Here is a 21,769-nt window from a genome sequence, read left to right on the forward strand (position 1 = left end):
GCTTCATTGCCGTTGTTGTTGTTGTTTCCCCCGTTGTTGTTGTTACCATTACCCTGATTGTTGTTATTTCCGTTGCCCTGGTTGTTGTTGTTGTTGTTGCGATTCTGGTTCAACTGAGGGCAATCGCGTTTGTAATGACCTTCAGCCCCACACTGGAAACATCCCCGATTTCCACGCTGTGGCTGCTGCTGCTGATTCTGTGGAGCTGGCGGTGGGAGTTGCTGGTTCTGGTTTACTGGTCGCGCGCTTCTACAATCTTTAGCCTCATGGCCCATCTTGTGGCATCTTTGACAGCGATCTTTCCGACACCTTCCACTGTGGTGTTTGTTGCACCTGTTGCACCACGGATGATTTCCCTGATAACCACGTTGTCCCTGACTTCCCGATGATTGCTGACTCGGACTCTGGTAATCGTTGGTGCGACGTTGCTGAGTTTGAGACTGAACAGACACCGATCCCCTGCTGGAATCCCCATCCCATTTTCTCTTGTTGTCGCTGGGTGTAGCAGAAGTAGCAGCTGTAGTGGCAGCAGTAGCACTGATACGCTTTGGCAGTTTGTTCTGATCCACTGCCTGATCGGTGATGCGATGAGCGAGACGCTGGATTTCCTGGATGTTGTTGAGATTAGCCGAGGTAACGTGGCTCTGTATTTCTGGTGCCAAACCTTTGAGGTACAACTCAATACGCTTGTATGGAGGGTCCACCATAGTTGGACATAACACAGCCAACTCATTTGATCTCTTGGTGTAAGCTTCGATTTCCGAACCAACCATTTTCAAGTTATACAACTCGTCCTCCAACTTGTGAATGTCTTCTCTAGTGCAGTATTCCCTCTTGATCAGTTCTTTGAAATCATTCCAGGGTGTGGCGTTAGCAGCTGCCAACCCTAAGATCTGCACTTGTGCGTTCCACCAAGTGAGCGCAATCCCTTCAAGTGTGCCAGTGGCGAACTTCACCCTGCGAGCCTCAGGGCATTCACACATTTCGAAAACCGACTCGAGCTTTTCAAACCAGTGGAGGAGTCCAACTGCTCCTTCCGTGCCACTGAACGAGCTAGGACGACATTCCATAAAATTCTTGAAGGTGCACCCAGGTTGTTGCTGAGCGGGTTGACCTATTGTGTACGAATAGGGCAAAGTTAAGTACGAGAATTAATGTAGGATCTAAAGATCCTAGTGTCTATACTGCAGGGTATACTACCTGCTTGGGCGGCTGCAACTGCCGCAGCAACGAGGGCCTCTAGCTGGGCTTGAGTCATGGTAATTCGTGCGGCCATTGATCTTCACATCAAAGGCAACATAAGTGAGAAAGGTTCGCGAATAGTGCGATGACAGAAGAGTGTAAGCACATAAGTATTCTCATGCAATAACAAGTTGTGAGCAGGGTAATGTAAGCATACTACGAGCAAAGTTCTAAGCAAATTCTAGCATGTAGGCAATAAACATAAACCTTATTACCTAGGAAGTTGAGTCTTGCACGTGGAGCGAAGCGTCGTTGTGGATCGTTGAGAGCACTGTTCTGGTTATAGTCTGGTTTTAATAAAAACGTTTTTCCATATTAAAACCAAGTTCTCTATAACCAATGGCTCTGATACCAATCTGTCACACCCCCAAAATCCCACACGCGGAGTACCACCGCTTGGAGGCGTGACATGACCAGGATCGAGCCATCAATCATATCAAACATAATATTTAATAATCAAAAGTAGTTAATACAATTCCTAAAGATATGACTGATGTTTCAAAACCAACATTGTTTAAGTAGCGGAAGCATAGTAATAAAATTCTCAAATGTAGTTATGAGTTCAATTAACGTTCGCGATCCAATTCCCACAACGACCTGCTCCCTCCTTGTGCAAGCTCCAATATGTACCTAAGGTCCTGCAAGGCATGCAGCAGATAATCAACAAACTAGTTGAGCGAGTTCACAGTTAATAGTTTAGTTTGGGTAATAATGCGTTCGTTCAATTGAGCCTCATATCGTATCAGTTCCATCGCGGCCTCACAGGCATGTGTGCGAAGATTAGGTTCATTAGTTCGCGACCGTAGTCTTTACCGACCAGGGTGTGTGCGAAGGCAATTGATCAGTTCGTTCGCGACCATAGTCTTTACCGACCAGGGTGTGTGCGAAGGCAGTTGAGTAGTTCGTTCGCGACCATAGTCTTTACCAACCAGGGTGTGTGCGAAGGCAGTTCGACAAGTATCATTTAAGCATGCACAATTAATCATCCAACCCATTCCCACCCTGGGAACCCATGCCTTGGCTGTGTGAACTCACCTTGGTTTGCTCGGTATGCTAGGTTATGCACTCACAAGTAATTAATCACGTCCTATTGTATGCACGTATAACAAATCAGTTCATGTTCGCAATGATACGCATGCAATTTAATGTTCACATAACAGTCAGTTTGCATCTCGGCACAACACGTATTGTTTCACATCAAATCATCAGCTAGTGTACACTAATACCAATGTTAACATTCATCACTAAGCATGGCATGCCAAATAAATCAAACACACATTCCAACATTCAAAATATGTTCATAATTATATATCTTTCGATCCACCCTTATCTTTCGGTACATTAGTGATCTTTCGATACACAGTTATCACAGTTATCCTTCGGACCGAATGTCATCTTTCGACCAACTGTCATCTTTCGGTCAACCTATCTATGTTTCGGTCAATGCTATCCTTCGGTCAATGCTACTATGGTTCGGTCAAAGCTATCCTTCGGTCAACACTACTATGGTTCGACTAACAAGCATCTTTCGACAACAACTATGTTTCGAGTAGCAAGTATCTTTCGATACATATCAGTTACGTTTGATCACAATCAGTTACGGATATCACGCAGTCAATTACAGAAACAGAAACCCTAATCATCTACAGCCGTCATCATCATTAACAAGCACATTTCATCAGTTACATTACACAGAAGGCACAAGATCATCTACGACAGTTACTATCATTCCCAGAAATCATTTAATGGTAACAGAATCAATCATCAACCAATCCGAATCGTCATCTATGTGTCATGTAAACATAATCATCATTCGGTTCAACTATCTAACATACATATCCGGTTATCATAACCGATCCATAAAATATTATCATTGAACATCATCAAAACAGATCCGATAATCATACATATCCGATTAACATACAACAATATATAGCAAGACAATAGATTAATCATGAAATCAAAGCATCGTAAACAACACCACACACTAACCGGAAATCTGGATTACGGAATGAAATCCTTCGAACAGAGAGTAGGTCTGCTATATGCCGTCACACACACACAATAGAACTAGGGTTTTTGAAACTAACTGATGACTTACATGCATTCACGTATTTAAACGTATCACAGAAATGGGCCAAGCCCATTAGAAAGGCTGGGCCGAAAGATGTCGAAGGATAGGGTCCTTGGTCGAAGGATATGTTTCGAGATCCTTCGGACCGAAAGTTGATCCTTCGAATCGAAGGATATGTTTCGAGATCCTTCGAACTGTGGGTCATGTTTCGAGGTCTAGATTAAGTGTTTTAGACTAAATGTTTTAATAATAATTCTAACATTATTTTCTACCACAGCAAGTAATCACATATAGGCAAAAATGACAATACGTTTCATTAAAACACAACTCGTACAATTTCAAGTCCACAATCCAAACAACTAAACAGTCAAAGTCAACGCGCATTTAATGCAAAAGTGAAAGTCAGAAACTCGAGTTGTCACATATTGTATTTCATACTTGGAATTTGTATAAATATGTGTATCATTTGCACATGTCAATTCTTGTTCGATTTCGAGCTTTAAATCGCTTTTTGGAAGGTTATACGCGAACTGATGCGTAAATATAACCATTTTAATGCAACAAACACTCCAGAATAGTGACATAGGCTTAACATACCTTAAATAACCTTTACATAACTTAGAAATAATTTTTGGATGGTTTGGTGTGTTGAAATCAAGTTTATTCGATCGTAGGGACTATTTGTGTCAAACTGCGAAAGTATGCCGATTCGTGTGGTAACGAACATTCTAGAACTTGATCATAAGTTAAACATACCATAAATATCCTTTACATAGCTTAGAAATAGGCTTTGAGGTGTTCGGTATGCTAAAATAAACTTTTTGGTCATTCAGGGACTAAAAGCGTCAAAAAGTGCATAAGTTTGCATTTTCGCGCATATCTTACGTTCTGCATATATCCGGACATCAAAAAATTATGTAATAATTAAAATATTTTATTTTAGTGATTGGCATGATGAAATCCTTTCGTCGCGTAGTTTGGATCGTTTTTGCGTTCGTTACGATTTCCGTCGTAATTAACCAAACAACGCAACCGTACGACCAAACGAACCGACATCCGAGATATATTTGAGCACATTTCAAGTTCCCTATACTTTAACTTTATTTTAGAGCCTTGAAATGGGGTTAACGGGGCTTAAAAGTGCCAAAAATCAAGTTTTACAAGTGCAGGGACCATTTTTGAAATTTCTGGCAGATACATTGAACTTGGTCCATTTTTTGAGGTTTTGATGGTTTTAACCCAAGGTTTTGCACTCTATGGGCTGGAATTTGATGGTTTAAAGTATTCCCATGGTTTTGAAAACCATGTGCCCACTTGTAAGGTCAAGATCAAAGCACGATTTGCGAGAAACGATCCTAACGGTTCTTCGAAATATATATATATATATATATATACCCCTTCCATTTCATTTGCAAACTCACCTTTGATCTGATTTTGTTCTCTAAGTTGAAGTTATACACTTCATACCTAAGAATAATTAGATCAAACCTCCATATCTTGGACCCGTTGTAAGCATTCTTTCGTTCTTTTACGCGTTTTTAAGCGTGAAAGTCAAACAGTGTTTGACTTTCTGCTTTGACCAGTCTTTGGTCAACACGAAGTTCGTTTGAACTTCATAACGTGAGTGTAATCACGATGGTTATAGTCTCCTGTGACTATACCTATTGATTACCACGTTATTTAGGTGTAGTGACGAGTCATAGTTTCGGTCAAAATGCGTATTCTTGCGTATTTTGCAACCAAACTATTTTTGGGTGTCAAGACCCTTTGTCTTGATATCAAACTTGTTTTCAAACTTCGTTAAACGTGTTTTAACATGTTTAGCTCGTCACTTTTAGATTAGTGCTTATATAGGGTCGTAAGATAAGCGGTCTAAACAACTGCTTAGACTTTCGAACCCGACCCGTTTGGTCAATCATTAGGATTCGACCAAACATGTTTTGTGACCGTAGTTGTATAGGGAATAACCTTCCAAGGTTATATCTTATGGTCACTTCATTTAAGTAGTTGTATGATAGGTAGTTTATATGCCTTAGGTAAATGACCAAAATGCCTTTTTTACGCATAAATTCATTTTAAGCATATGTAACATAAATTTTGACATCTAAACTGATTTGGCAACATTATTAGACGTGTTAAGGCATATAATACTTGTCATAGGACTAGTTAGGCGATCCGAATGCATTTTACGCGATCGACGCGTTAAAGTAGAGTAAGCTACCTAAACGGGTCGTAATGGGTCGTAAGCACTTAGGTTAGGTTTCGATTTAGGATGTAGGCTTTGTTAAACCATATTACATGAGTTCCTATACTCATTTGGTTTACGAAACCTCGTTCTATCCGATCTTCCGATATAGGTCCGATTTATTTACTTAGTTGTATTAGGTGCCGTTTGATTTTGTGATCCCTCTAGCTTTGCTTGGCTGTTAGACTTCTAAGCATCCTCAAGTGAGTACATAGTCCCCTCTTTTACTGTTTTCAATGTTTTGGGGTGAAGCATGTGTACCTATTTGTTATGTTCATGATTTCAAAGTATAATTGATTATACATATTAGTACTTATCTTTTGACAAACTGAATGATTATTTATGGTTTAAACACTGATTTTTCAAAGATTATAAAATTAATTGTTGAATTGTACTTATTTTATGTTCACCAGACCGATTAGTAGTATGATATAGCGCTATAGGATTTAACACCCCATTCCTATTGTCATGGAATGTCAGAAACCGATATTTTATCCAAATAGGGATTTTGCCATCGTGGTATTTCTATAGTCTCCTAGGTGTATTTTGATGCACTAAGGTTTGGTTGAATTCTTAAATCACATTTTTATTGTATATTTTGTTATACTCCCAAAATTATAGTTTGATATACTTTCACGTGTGATATTGTACAAAACAACATATATTTTGTTGATTACTAAAACATAGTTTGATATTTTATTTATAAAACCAAAGCATAGTTTGATATGTTATTTATAAAACCAAAGCATAGTTTAATATGTTATTTATAAAACCAAAGTATACTTTTGATATACTACCGAAAACGATTATTTTGACGACTAAAGTATATTTAATATACTATCTGTTTGACTATTTTGGAACTGAAATATATTTTAATATATTAGTTATTCGACTTTCTTAAAACCAAAGTATATTTTTATATATACTACAAACCTTTTTATCAAAATATTGTTTTTCAAACAACATATTTTATACAAACTCATTTTACTTAATTATTTATTTATGCATCTTTTCTTTTATATCATCTGTTTTCTTATCACTTATTATATGATTTATAAAAGAAAACATTTTTAAAGTTCATGACTATTTTTGTTAAAACATTCTTTTAAACTTACAAGTCATGAATCCTATTTTCAATAAAATCTATGTATCTCACAGGCATTTTTATGTTGACGTACCTATTTTTACATATGTTTCAGGTGCTGCTTTGTGATGATTGTTGATGCATGATACACATAGGATGGACTCGTGCCTTAGCGACTTTAAAACTTGAAAGACGATATTTGTATTTATTTGATTTGTAATAAAACAATGAGTTCAATAATTCAATAAAACGAAATTATTTAATCCATGGTTGTGAAACAATGATTCTGTTACAACACTCCCCGACGTTTCCGTCAAGTTTTGTTGTTTTACGTCGTCGGGGTGTGACACATAGCATCAAGACTCGATTAGATTCGGATTTTATTTAGGATTTGAATCCTCCAGCATACCTAACCAGTTATCACAACCCAAAACAAGTCGGTGTGTTCTACTTACCAACCAACTTTAGCTTTAAAGTACTATTTTTTCTACACGAGACCTCAAGGCTGCAACTTGTAGCCTCGCACTAGGTAGATATGTTCTTGAATATTACATCTTCTTTTGTTTAATAACCAATTCCATTTTATAATTTCAGTAGCTTAGGAAGATGAATCTTGTTTTGTCAATAACTTGTTCTTGATGTTTCTTTAAAATTTCCTTTTAAACAAATTTGAGTTTGATTCTTTCTCAATTTTTTTAACTCTCTTTCATTTATCCTCCTTTAACGAAAGAAATTTTCTTGAAATTCTTGATTTCATTTAGTTTTTAATATTCTAAACTCATATTTTGGTTTTTTAGCCTTAGTAAAAACTAAAAACTGTCAATTTTACCAGGACTAACATTTCTTATTAAAAAATCATTTGTTCTCATATTCACAGTTTTCAAAATGCATTTTTATTTAACAAATCAACTTTGTTCAAAACAATTTTATTTTTTCTTTACTCACTAACAGCCTCTTCACCTAAAACCAATGTTTTCAATCCTGGACCCGGCCGGCCGGAGACAAGAGCGGGTCGGTTCGCTTGTTTTAGTCGTTTCAACATTGGGCAGGTGGTCTGGCCGACGGGTCATAGCCAATGAGTCGGGCCGGTCATGTTAATTTTTTTTTTAAATCGATTATCTTATCTTTGTAACCCTATCTCTTTCTTAACAGTTAACACAAAAATAAAACAGCAGCTCGCCTCCACATTTTCTTCATCATGTTACGAATTTTGACCTAGATTTGGTGAAATGATTGAGGGGAAATGTTGTACCTACCTGTGGTAATCGGTGGATTTGATTGAGGGAAATGATGAAAGAAACCATTAATGGAGTTATGTATTGTCCTTATGATTGAAAAGAAAATGTTACACTTTTAGTCCCAAAAGAGACTTTTAAAGAAAAGAAAGTGATCTACCCCTTCAAAAGGTTATATAGTATGATTGAAAAGAAAATGTTACAATTTTAGTCCCTCAATTATAGGATAATTGGTGATCTACCCGCTCAAAGGGTTATTGCCCACTCAACTCTACCCGATCTATTTTTGGTTTGATTTTCGAATTAAACTCTTTATAACCTTAATTTTTGTTACGTTTAGTTTTTATACTATATTATATATATATATATATATATATATATATATATATATATATATATAGGGAGTCGCTAAAATAGAAACCACCCCCAGTTGTAAGAACCGTGAGAACCACTCTCAACCAATTGGAATAAAGGGCAATTTGGTCATTTGCTTCAAATGTCTAATCTCTCATATCTCTCTTCATTTATTGCAGGAGACTTTTATAATCTCTCTCCTCTCACTTCTCTTATCTCACTTTACTCTCACTTCTCTCATCTCACTTGTCCTCACCCTCTCATCTCTCTTGCCTGCAATATTGTTCACACAAACAAAATAAAATAGGGAGCTTAGTCTCCTTCTTCATCTTATCACCTTCAAGACCCAGCCATAACAACATCAGCCACACCCACAACCCCTCCCCCCTGCTTGATGAAGACCGGCGACCCATGGGGAGGAGCCGGCTTCTGTTTCCGGCAAGATACCCCCCCCCCATCTTCTCTCGATCTCCTGTCCGACCGACACAGGTCCGGCGACGGGCTGCCGGTGGCCTCTTCTCCGGCGGCTCACCCCAAAAACACAATCCCGACAATCTGTGAAAGTAGAAGATGATGATGTTCTCAGAGTTGTTGCTATGGTCGACTTTGGAGGTTATGGGTTTAATTGGTTCAAGACTAGTTCATCAGATTCTTTGTTCGAGTAAGTTGCATGTTCGGTGGATTTGATCTGTTGATTTTTGATATGTGGGTTTGATCTGTTGATTTTTGATATGTGGGTCACGAACAAGAATCTGTTGAACTTTGTGGTGATTTTGCTTTTCTAATGATTTTTGATGAACTTTGCTTTTCTAGTGATTTTTGATGAAATTTGTGGTCATGAACAAGAATCTGATGAATTTTTGCTTTTCTAGTGATTTTTGATTTTCTGCTGATTTAACGCCTGTGTTCTTGATTTTCTGGCGATTTTTTATCAGTGAACTATGTGGGTTTTGATATGTTGGATTTGGGTGGCGATGATGCAAAAAAAAAAAAAAAAAAAAACCTAGTTTTTGATAGCGCGGCATGGACGGCGGAGGGTAGGTTTTTTAAACCTGTAACCCCTCTTTTGCAGCCTTTTTGATTATCAGTTAATCTGAGCCAAACCCCGTTTTCTTTTCGAGATAGACTTTGTTTTGATGTTGTTGGTTTTTAATTTTCCCCCCTAGTCGATGATGATAACGATATATCTGAGACATCTCCCGAGTTTGCGATTTCTGAGTGCGTTCGTTTTTGCGTAAAGAAGTTTTTGTAAAAAAAAAAATTAAACCGTAAACTTTTTAACGTAAAACGTAAAACGTAAAAAGTTTTATGTAAAACGTAAAAATTTTTAACGTTAAACGTAAAAAGTTTTAACGTAAAACGTATAAATTTTTAACGTAAAACGTATAACGTACAACGTAAAAACGTAAAACGTAAAAACGTAAAATGTAAAAAAAAAGTAAAACGTAAAAACGCAAAACGTAAAATTTAAATCGTAAAAAATTGAGCTAAAAATTTTTATCCCGTAAACCGTAAATTTTTTTTTTTGGAAAAAAAACGGGCCGTAAAATACGGAACGTAAAAAACGGCGCGAAAAAAAAGGGCTAAACGGGGCGTAAAAAAAGTTGGGCAAAACGAGGCGTAAAAAAAATTGGGCGGAGACGGAGCATAAAAACGGCGCGCAAAAAAACGTGTAAAAAACGGCGCGTTAAAACGACGTGTAAAAAACATGTAAAAAAAGGCGTGTAAAAAAACGTGTGAAAAACGGCGCGTTAAAAAACATGTAAAAAACGACGCTTGAAAAAACGGCGCGTAAAAAACCAGAGGCGTGAATGCGGTGCATAAAAACGCCGCGAAAGGATTTTATCTAAAAGGGTTGGGTAGAAAGTGTGTTTTTCCTAGAAAGTCTAGGAAGCAATAAGAACGCGACATGTGGCATTGAAGGATTTTATCTAAAAGGGCATTTATGTACTTTCACAATCTATTTTTATTTTAGGAAATTATCTTCAATAACTAACTATCCATAAATTTCGGAATTTTTTGTTTTCGATTTCTGATCTCACTTCAATAATTCCTTCGTTTTCTTGCTGGAATCTATCAGCATGTTTTTGGTACTGTGTTTTAAAAGTTTGTTCTTGGTGATGTGTTTTAACAGCAAGCAGATTCATACAGCTGTGTTTTATTATTCAGATTCATACAGTTGTGTTTTAACAGCAAGCAGATTCATACAGTTGTGTTTTAGCATTTAGATTCATACAGCTGTGTTTTAACAGCAAGCAGATTCATACAGTTGTTTTTAGCATTCAAATTCAAACAGTTGTGTTTTAACAACAAGCAGATTCATATAGCTGTGTTTTACTATTCAGATTCAAACAGTTGTGTTTTAACAGCAAGCAGATGCATACAGTTGTGTTTTAGCATTCATATTCATATAGTTGTGTTTTAACAGCAAGCAGATGCATACAGTTGTGTTTTAGCATTCAGATTCATACAGTTGTGTTTTAACAGCAAGCAGATTAATACGATGCGTTTTCTTGATGTTTCTTGACGTTGTGTTTTAACAGCAAGCAGATTAATACGATGTGTTTTCTTGATATTTCTTGACGCTGTGTTTTAACAGCGTGTTCTTGGTGCCCTGCATGATTAATACCTGCGACTACGGGGTTTTTCGAACGGCTTCCGACAACTGATCCGGTGCTCTCCATCCTTTCTTAAGTTATCTTCTTCCATGATTGTAGTTATTTTTTGTAGGGATTGGAGTTTCGAAGTTGGGTTTTGAGAGAGAGAGGGAAAATGCGTGAAATTAGTGACTGAGTTTGACTGACGGTTATCTAATTGATTTAAAACACGATATATTGACAAAATTGCCCCTAGTCTTTTAAAACAATGAATTAAATAAACTAAAAAATTACAAGATTGCCATTGACTTCATCTTAACCATTAAACACACCCATTGGATGGCCCAGATCGCTTCCTAGACTTTCTAGGAAAAAACACACTTTCCGCATGATCCCTACTCTATATATATATATATATATATATATATATATATATATATATATATATATATATATATATATATATATATATATAATGTAAGTATCTATAGAAAACCCACTTTAATTTAGAAAACCCGGGAAACTCAAAGCTCCCGATGTTTTTTTTTTCTTGAAAAAATTTACACATGTTATATACATGTTTTAAGGGTTTTTGGCAAAAAAAATCAAAAAAACGCCGAGTAGATATTTTAAAAAAAAATAAACAAGTTTTGGTGTAACACATGTTACAAATATGTCAGATGAATGTAACATGTGTTACACCAAAACTTGTTTATTTTTTTTAAAAATATCTACTCGGCGCTTTTTTGATTTTTTTTTTTTTTGCCCAAAACCCTTAAAAACATGTATATAACATGTGTAAATTTTTTCAAGGAAAAAAAACATCGTGAGCTTTGAGTTTCCCGGGTTTTCTAAATTAAAGTGGGTTTTCTATACATCCTTCCCCTATATATATATATATATATATATATATATATATATATATATATATATATATATATATAGGGGATGGTTCAAATGAAAACCACTTTTATTGTGAAAACTCGAAAACTAACTAAAAAAAGCCCAAAAAACACACAAAATTTTTTTTTTTCAATTTTTTTTTATAAAAATCGCTAGTTTTTATATATAAAAAAAATTAAAAAAAAAAAAAATTTGTGTAGTGCACATGTGTAATAATACACATGTGTAGTACACATACATATGTGCAGTATTACACATGTGCACTACACAAAAAAAATTTTTTTTTTTTTTGAAATTTTTTTTATATTAAAAAACCTGCGAAATTTTGATTGCAAAAAAAAAATTAAAAAAAAAATTTTGTATGTTTTTTTGGCTTTTTTTAATTAGTTTTCGAGTTTTCACAATAACTAGTGGTTTTCATTTGAACCTTCCCCTATATATATATATATATATATATATATATATATATATATATATATATATATATATATATATATATATATATATATATATATATATATATATATATATATAGGATGGGGTTCCTGAGTGAACCAAAGTATTTTTGTGAACAAAATGAACAAATCTTGTCCATTGATTTAGGAGATGATAGATTTTAGATTAATGGCATTATTGTAATTAAAGATACATAATATTTGATTTAGGAGCATAAAAACGGCGCGCAAAAATAGGATGGGGTTCCTGAGTGAACCAAAGTATTTTTGTGAACAAAATGAACAAATCTTGTCCATTGATTTAGGAGATGATAGATTTTAGATTAATGGCATTATTGTAATTAAAGATACATAATATTTGATTTAATTTTTAATAGAAAGGGTAAAATTGGAAACTAATTGAAAATTGGTAACCGTCATCTCCATTTGAAAAGATGATTCCTAAAAATATGCTTGTCCAGTTTTAATTATCTTTTCAATTCAAATTTTATTATACAAAAACAAATCTCTAAAAACTACCATTACCTTTTTCTCTTCTTTAAAGAAAATAAAAACAACGATCACCATACTACATTGCAATTAAATGGTGGCTAATGGTTGATTATTCACCACAACACTCATTGATAGTACAAGATAATAAAAACCATCCAAATCACTCGATCTAAAACCCCTTAATTTGGCTACTTTTGCAAAAGCATTATCATCTGATTGTGTGCTAAACAAAATGTGTATATTGTGTACAAATTGGACTATACATATGTGTATACTCGTGCATGTATATCTCTACAATGGTAAAGTGGTAAAAGAAAATGTGTAATGTTATGTACACTTTTATTATACATATATGTATACTAGCGTAATCAATATGTTTTTATGATTGTGCACAATAGGAATATACATATGTGTATACTTTTGCATGTAGATTGTTGGTTATAAGAATAACTGGTTATAAAAAGGGTTAAAGTGAATGTGTATACTGGATTTATACATATATGTATACTAGCTTAATCTGGTTGTTTTTACATGTATAATTTAATATTATATGTAAACATATGCACACGAGTTGGGTTTACATATTATCAAACCATGTTCGGAACAATCATTTTTGTCAAAGTACATATATGTACAATACATAAAAAATAAAAATAACTAAAATCACTAATGTACAATACGTAGAATTCAGTGTGTACGTAAATTAGGGCTTCATCCTGAATCATCGTCTTCATCTTAATCGTCTTCATCTTAATCATCATCTTCATACGACTCTATCAAATATATATACACGTATATGTATAAGACTAGCAACACAAAAATATAACATGAAGCCATGTTAATATAAGAGATCCAATTGTATAAATAATCGATGACAACACAACCAACGAATCCTCCACGCATAGCAAAACCTAAAATTAGCTCCCATTGGGCATTATTTTTAAGATACAATTGAAAAAAAGGCCTTAGCCCTTCTGCCCAAGTATCTATAAAGTGAATAAAAGAAATCCCTGCAGCAGACGCATGATATATGAAATTCAAGAGTTAGTCTGATAATCATTTCCACATAATATAAGGAGGGACGAGACTATACATACTTCAATCTCTATCATGGGTCATGACAATATTTATCAGCATTGCACAACCACTACATAATCAAATCAAACTGTAAGAATATGTATACTTTTTAACTTTGCATATAATATCTAAACTTTTAAGGAAGTATATGAACCTAAACAACCAAAATACTTAGAGAGAGAATGTTGTAGAAGAATGTTTGAAGAAGAAGGAAACGACAGATCAAAAAAGGGGTGTCTAATCTTCTCAATTTAGAGAGAGAAAATTGTAATTTTGTTTGTGAATCATTAATTTGAATTTCTAAAACGTAGGAATTGGTTACAATACTTTGGAAACTGATTTTGATAAATCTAAATTATAACTGATTTAAAATTAAATAAGAATAAATCTAATTAGGTAATGACAATCCTATCCTTTTAAAATCAATGGTCAAGATGGGTTCACTATGTTCACAAATAAGGGAAGGTTCACAAATGAACCTAACCCTATATATATATATATATATATATATATATATATATATATATATATATATATATATATTTATATTTATATAATTTATGATGTAATTTCAAATTTCAAATTGTTAGTATCCTCAACAAATATAGGATCAACCTTGGGGATTTTTAAAACAAACTTTGTAACCACCACTACGGGTTCTTAACCTAGTTCCTTTATCAAACAAAATATCAAAGTAGCGATCATGAAGTTTCATATATTGAAACCGAAATACAAATCCAAACAGTGACAGGGCGGACTCATTCCAGAATACAAAACTAACCAAAAATCGGGATTGATATCAAAATAACTATGAGCATTTTCATTCAAGAAAACAAGCAAACCATAAATCAGGATCAAAATCAAAAGAAAGTCAGACATCGGGATCGATATCAAAATAGCTATGAGCATTTTCTTTCAAGCAAACCATAAATCAGGATCAAAATCAAAAGAACGTCAAGGCAAATTCACTCTTGAAAACACACGAACCAGAAATCAAAGATCGAAACTATAACACGATAGAACAGTTCTATTCCAAACGAATGAGCTCAAAAGCATAGAGAGGCTGAGTAGTGATGGTTTCACCCATGGTGATGATGGTTGAAATTGTGCGAGTTTAGGTACAAAGACTAAAGACTAGGGATTAGCATTTGGTACCGACCTCAAGGCAAATTCACTCTTGAAAACACACGAACCAGAAATCAAAGATCGAAACTATAACACGATAGAACAGTTCTATTCCAAACGAATGAGCTCAAAAGCATAGAGAGGCTGAGTAGTGATGGTTTCACCCATGGTGATGATGGTTGAAATTGTGCGAGTTTAGGTACAAAGACTAAAGACTAGGGATTAGCATTTGGTACCGACCTCAAGGCAAATTCACTCTTGAAAACACACGAACCAGAAATCAAAGATCGAAACTATAACACGATAGAACAGTTCTATTCCAAACGAATGAGCTCAAAAGCATAGAGAGGCTGAGTAGTGATGGTTTCACCCATGGTGATGATGGTTGAAATTGTGCGAGTTTAGGTACAAAGACTAAAGACTAGGGATTAGCATTTGGTACCGACCTCAAGGCAAATTCACTCTTGAAAACACACGAACCAGAAATCAAAGATCGAAACTATAACACGATAGAACAGTTCTATTCCAAACGAATGAGCTCAAAAGCATAGAGAGGCTGAGTAGTGATGGTTTCACCCATGGTGATGGTTGAAATTGTGCGAGTTTAGGTACAAAGACTAAAGACTAGGGATTAGCATTTGGTACCAACCTCATCCCTACTAACGACAACTAAACACAATCCATGGCAGATTATTCTTTTGGTTGGGGAGAGGGTTAATTTTGTCTATTAAGATTTTTCTGAACATGTCAGTTCCAATAATATATTTACCAACCAAACATATCATGAACTTTTAAAGAATTCCATTCAAATTCTGAAACACCCCCTAGTTTCTATCTTAATCAGAATTTCGTAAACTACTGAAAACGACATAAATGAAAACTAGAATCAAACAAGATTAGTTATCTCTTAGGAGTGTCATTCGGGTGGACGGTATGGTTTGTTTGAGTTAGGGTGTTTGAGTTTTCTCTACCCAATGATATAAAGCCATGTCAACTCCCCCCCCCCCCCCCTTCGCTCCCCATTTTCTACTCAAACACTAGGTATGGTTCAAACACCCACTCAATGATTGTTTCTTCTCTCCTCTCTCTCTCTCTCTCCTCCATCACTCCACCTTCGGTGAATAGTCACCGATTTCTCTCCCTCTCCTACTCAAACACCTTAACTCAAACACTAGGGGTGGTTCACCGATCGGTGAAACCATTCCCCGAGCTTGGTCCCCGCAACCATACCGCCCTCCTTTAGTAACCAATTTTTTGGTCCTTTTTAAACCAATCATTTAGCTAAAACACCAACCATTCCAAATTGGACTGTTAAGATTACTGATTCCGGTAATAAAGGTCAACATTATACTAGGCATTGAACTTATATTATTAACATTTGACTACCAACAACATAAAACCAAACCAAACCAAACCGGACTGGGTCTAGGTGGCAAAAAGAAATCTCATATCAGCCTCGGTAAGCCTTCCCAGAGCTTCATTACACCCACCAACGGTCCTGCAGTGTAAACAAACACCCTCACTAGATATCTATTAAACTGCAACTATTATCTATGTAAGTTTATCCTATTTGTATGAGCCCAAGTGAGGGTTTTTTGGGCCTGGCAAATACCCACTTGTAAGGCCCAAAATCAGATTTGCTTCATGGTAAAAAAAAAAAAAAAAAAAAAAAAAAAAAGAGGAGAAAATTACCCCTCAAACACAAGTTTCTTCTTCTCTTGCAGATTCAGAATTCTCTCCTCAATCGTGTTTTCGATTACAAACCTCACAACCCTGCAACATACAAGTCACACAGTCAACAAAATGGACTTGTATAATCAATTTAGTTATATTTATACAAATAAATAGAAGAGAAAAGAAGCAACCTGATTGGTTTGTATTGACCTATTCGATGGATTCTATCCTGTGCTTGCTGCTCCACAGCAGGATTCCACCATGGGTCCATCAAGAATACCTGAGTGTTCAGAAATCAGTGGCTGCTGTTGAAGAAAATGTAAGATGGTGATTTGGAGTTCTTACATGAGAGGCAACCGTGAGGTTTAAAGCAACGCCTCCGGCTTTTAAGCTCATCAAGAAGACTTTGCAGTCTCTGTCATCTGTAAATTTTGTGATTGCAGCTTCTCTAGCACCCATCGTCATCGACCCATCTAACTGAACACATTTGACACCACACTACAACAAAAAAAAAAGAACATTTGTAGAAATCTTCAAAGAAATGGAACTAACAATAGTTGAGCGACACTAGTGAAACACTTGGGAAACTTGGTTACTAACTATTGTGTAAAATTTCCTATAAAAAAAAAAAAAAAAAAAAACATATAGAACTAATAAAACAATTTTACCTTGTGCAAAGAATAGTGTATCAGATCCAGAAATGATGTGAACTGACTAAATACAATTCCTTTAGCAGAACCATCCCTTTCAACCATGAATCTGATCTCTTCCTTCTGAATAATATTCAATCACATTAAATTAATGTCTAACAAAACTAGACAAGTTACAAGGGTTAACTAACGGGTCCAAACTAGTAATTTTGTACAAGGGTTAACAAAAATAATATTAAAGAAATGAGACCATATACCAGAGCATCAATTTTTGTGCTTGTCTGAAAATTTTCAAGGCGGATTCTATTTATAATGCTAGATGATTTAAATCCTTTAAAACTTGATTTCGGCTTCTGAACTTGTTGATCATGATTGTTTGCACTGAAGTCCACCGTAAGTGGTTTTGAACATGTTGGACACGCAGGTTGACCATAGCTAGCAGAAAAGTCAATCAGGCACGACTTACAGAACAGATGCTCACATGATGTCACCTGGAAATAAGGTTTATTTTTAACATTTCCTTTTATGTTCCAAGTATTTTTTTTTTTTAAAGTGAATCTAAGAGCAAGAGTCTATATAGTACCACAGGGTCTTCTGCTACATCATGACATATACCACAAATTTGTTCATTGGTTGATTTGGTCTCATCTCTCCTTGCAACAGCAGTTTTAGAATACACCACTAGATAAGGATGATCAACAGCCTGCATTCACATCAGAGTTAAAAGAAAAGAATCCTGCAAATCAACATTTCAAAAATTGTAGAGGACAATTAATAACCTGTCGCAGGCGTGTTAAAAGGTCAAAGATATGAGCATAATTGTTCATCAGTGTTCCTTCTTCAACATAACTGCACACAAAATCATCACAAGAAAATTTGGTTGACAAAGTGAAAATGTTATTTAACAGAAAATAAATTAACATGAAAGAAAAATTACGTATTAAATTGCGCTTGACTTTCAGTATAGAGTGAAGTGTAATAATCCTTCTCCGTGATATCAAGGTAGTCACGCCTCAGAGAAATCTGTAAACAGCATCCAAAATATAATGGTTATTGAATCATTTATTTTCTAAATCAACACAACAGTATGGCATACAACTTACTATTCTTGGAGGGAGTGCAAGATCTGCGGCTCTGCCCTTCTTGGTACGTCTTAGAAGTATGCTTTTCAAAACCTTATCTTTAAGCAGAATCATAGCTCTTATACCATCATCAGTACGCCCTCTATTTGCAATCGGATTAGCAATATACTGTTTTAAACATACAACACATTAAACCCCACGCTCAAAAGCAATCAGTAATCTCAAAGTTAAAGCATAACTCACTTTGTTCCACCAACAAAAGTGTCTCACTGATTTGTGAGGGCAACTTGGACATGATGAATTTGAACTACAAAATTAAATAGATTGTGATCCCAAAAAACACATCATGAACAACATGCATAAACCATAGATATGCTAGAAAAAAAAAAAAAAAAAAAAAAAAAACCTTACCTATAATCAAGCACTTTACAATCGCAGTCTTTACACATGTAATAAGAATATGGAGTTATTTGTAAGAAGCGAACCTATGAAATAAAAACAAGTCAGAAATGAACAATGGCAAACTATTGACTTGTATGAGAAAAAACTTACGAGTGAGTAGAGTTCACCGACACGATTTTGAAGGGGAGTGCCACTTAAAGCCCATTTATAAGAAGATTCTAAGGCAAAAACAGCCCTCGTGGTATTACAGCGTCTATCTTTTATGTAATGAGCCTGTATATATTAGCCAGAAAAAAACTTAACATAACATTAAGGCACTCGTCTAAGCATAATATAACTGAAGAAAACATGCCTCATCCAAAATTATGCGATCCCATTTTACAGAGTGCAGAAAAGATTTCATAGATCCAGAACCTGAAGAAATATCTGGAAAAGCACTTGTTTCGATGTTTTCTTTCTTCCTCTTACCCTTTGTATTCTTTTTACTTGACTTGTGTTCGCCGTCCTCTTCATCAGATACATCTGCCTTTGAAAGAGACGTTTTTTCTCCGAGTTTTCCTTTCTTTTTGCACTGCTTTGATTGCTTTGCGGTTTTAACAGCATCAGGACCACAAAAATATTTAAGATGAATCTTCAATTTCTTTGCATAAAACATTTTCCCACACCACTCACACCTATCTTTTGGTGGCATGACATTTTTCCGATATTCAGCCTCCACTATAGAGTAGGTAGTTACAATAAAGTCATACTCGGAGAATTCAACAAGTGATTTTCCCCTGTTGGGTCCATGATATACCAGTACCTTGTTGCTTCCTTTAGCAGTGAAGCGATCAATCTCGTTGACCCATTGCATGACTGCAATCAATGGACATATCACAAGAGTTGTGTTGACGCCTGTAGAAGAAGAAGAAGGGCGAAGTGCGCGTTTAGCAAGTACAAGAGCAATAGCTTGCACAGTCTTCCCCATTCCCATTTCATCTGCAAGAATACCACCTCTTGAAGCAGACTCTTCCTGCTTCAATCCCCATGCTAACCATTCCTTTTGGTACCTTAAAAGTGGCATAATCAAATCCGGGGATGGGCCAACCGTTTCTGCGACTATCTCGTTCAAATTATCCAAATCAACATCCTCTGTCATATGCTGGTCAAGCCATTTCTCAGTCTCTTCTTCCCAAACTTGCCACATTAAAGTTGGTTTTGTCTTCTTCTTTGCTTTCTTCTTTGTTTTATTCTTCTTTACTACAACATCATCAACTTCAAGCGCCATTTCTTCATCACTCCATGAACCAGTTTTCCTTCTCTTTGGCGGCTCAGAATCCGATACATCAACTAGTTCGTCGTTGCCAATGCCTCCTCCTCCTGTATTCACCAACACAAAGTCAAATCATGAAAGAGCACTTAAACCATTCCTTTCTAGTTAGAAAGTTTTCCTAGCCCTAAAACTACGTAGTGTAAGAAAACAAGTGAAGTAAGTTGGCATAGAGGATAGATAACCTTCATGACTGGATTCGCTGTAGTCAGAATCTGAAGACCAGCTGCTGATGCTGTTATCCGGATCCTCCATAATGCTCTTACCTAAATGAACTCTCAGAACGCAAAACGATGATTCTTCAGTCTACATATTTACGAAAAAACACAGAAATCAATGTGGGAGACTTACCTTTGTGAGAAGGATCAGACGATCGAGATCGAAGCTTCATCGACGTTAGCTAGGGTTTTCAACTGACAAGTGAGGGAAGACTACTAGCGGTCGCGGGAAAACCTATTGTGGTTGGGTGGGTGGGTGGGTGTATGGGGCACGCTTTTCCAAACCGTCTCATTTAAGTTTTCCAAAATACAATCCAGCTTGTATTTAAATGACTGGGTTACTTCTTCTCTCCGCCTCAGTTTTTTCTTTTTCTTTTTCTTTTTCTTTTCTTTTATTTTTTAAAGGTGTGAATTATTTGCAAATCTTGAAAGGTCTAAGATATGTTGTCTTAACTGGGTCGGCGTTAAAGAGTCCCCTCGCATAATATATTACCAATTTAAACCCTCGAAAAACCCCTATCACCTAGACTCAAACTTGAGACCTGGAGGGGAAAACTCACACGGACCCACCATAGGTGGAACTTAAATACCTGTGGTCACCACTAGAGCACTAGTGATAGTTCTCTCCACCTCACTATTATGTCAAATTTCGATTCAGTCTCCATTTTGTAGTCAAACGTAAGAGTGGTCCACCGAGGGAAGTTTTCACTTTATTTATTTTTTTATTTCTGAAAATTATGAACGATAATTATATGTTACGTTTATTTATGTAAAAAATAAAAAGTAAGAATGAAAAGTCTTGAATCCTTAACTAAGTACGAACTAGACACGAGGGAATGAAAGATTGGATCCATAAACAAGTAAAAAATATCGGGTGAGAATAAAGGAGGGAAATGCGTTTCCCTTCCCAACTAAGGTAAGTACCAATCTTCTAAGTAAGTGGTGTCGGTCTCATTGCAGGGTCAGGTATGTTGCTTGACTAAAGGGATATATATATATATATATATATATATATATATATATATATATAGATATAGAAAGTATAATGTACATCAGGGCTTAACCTACATTAACATACATGACAAAAAATATAACGTGCGTTATTATCATAGAACGTGCGTGATTATAGTCCCATGCGTGATTATGTGGTCCCATACGTGATTATGTGGTCCCATGTGTGATTATGTGGTCCCATGCGTGATTATACCCCTGATCCAACGGTTACCATTGTCTCCTACGTGATGTATGATAAGCCTTTTTGTATGTTAACCTTACTCTATATATATATATATATAACACATATATGAATATGCATGGAAATGGTTTGTATTTAATTGTTGGAACCTAGTTGAGAATGTGTTGACAGTTTGACCGTGTCAGGGTCAGACGAGGTATATGAGTAAGTATAAGGCAAGTGTCAATAAGATAGCAAGAAGAGAGACGGTAATTAGCACGTAAATGAAATGTTTATTTCAAAGAAAGAAGTAATGAATAAACTTATGTGATAGAGATATTAGAAACCAACTCATGATAGTTGGGGTGAATGACGGG

General features: G+C 35.5%; 1 protein-coding gene across 2 annotated transcripts; it reads right to left on the reverse strand.

Moving 5' to 3' along the window:
- Window positions 1-16,167: 16,167 nt before the first annotated feature.
- Window positions 16,168-20,518, reverse strand: LOC110908430 (DNA repair protein RAD16). Of its 2 annotated transcripts, none has more exons than XM_022153368.2 (16): window positions 20,352-20,518; window positions 20,186-20,266; window positions 19,044-20,050; window positions 18,842-18,964; window positions 18,701-18,774; window positions 18,533-18,596; window positions 18,311-18,457; window positions 18,145-18,230; window positions 17,987-18,056; window positions 17,791-17,910; window positions 17,465-17,698; window positions 17,226-17,330; window positions 16,903-17,055; window positions 16,749-16,837; window positions 16,576-16,656; window positions 16,168-16,381 (listed from the first exon to the last, which is right to left on the reverse strand). In XM_022153368.2, the coding sequence occupies exons 1-16, from the start codon at window positions 20,389-20,391 to the stop codon at window positions 16,309-16,311; spliced, it is 2,547 nt and encodes an 848-aa protein (XP_022009060.1). In that variant the 5' UTR covers window positions 20,392-20,518; the 3' UTR covers window positions 16,168-16,308. The 2 variants fall into 2 exon arrangements, with proteins under 2 accessions (XP_022009060.1, XP_022009059.1); XM_022153367.2 differs by having other exon boundaries at window positions 20,186-20,275; window positions 20,352-20,513.
- Window positions 20,519-21,769: the final 1,251 nt, after the last annotated feature.

Source organism: Helianthus annuus, chromosome 4, assembly GCF_002127325.2.
Source record: "Helianthus annuus cultivar XRQ/B chromosome 4, HanXRQr2.0-SUNRISE, whole genome shotgun sequence".
Classification (NCBI taxonomy): domain Eukaryota; kingdom Viridiplantae; phylum Streptophyta; class Magnoliopsida; order Asterales; family Asteraceae; genus Helianthus; species Helianthus annuus.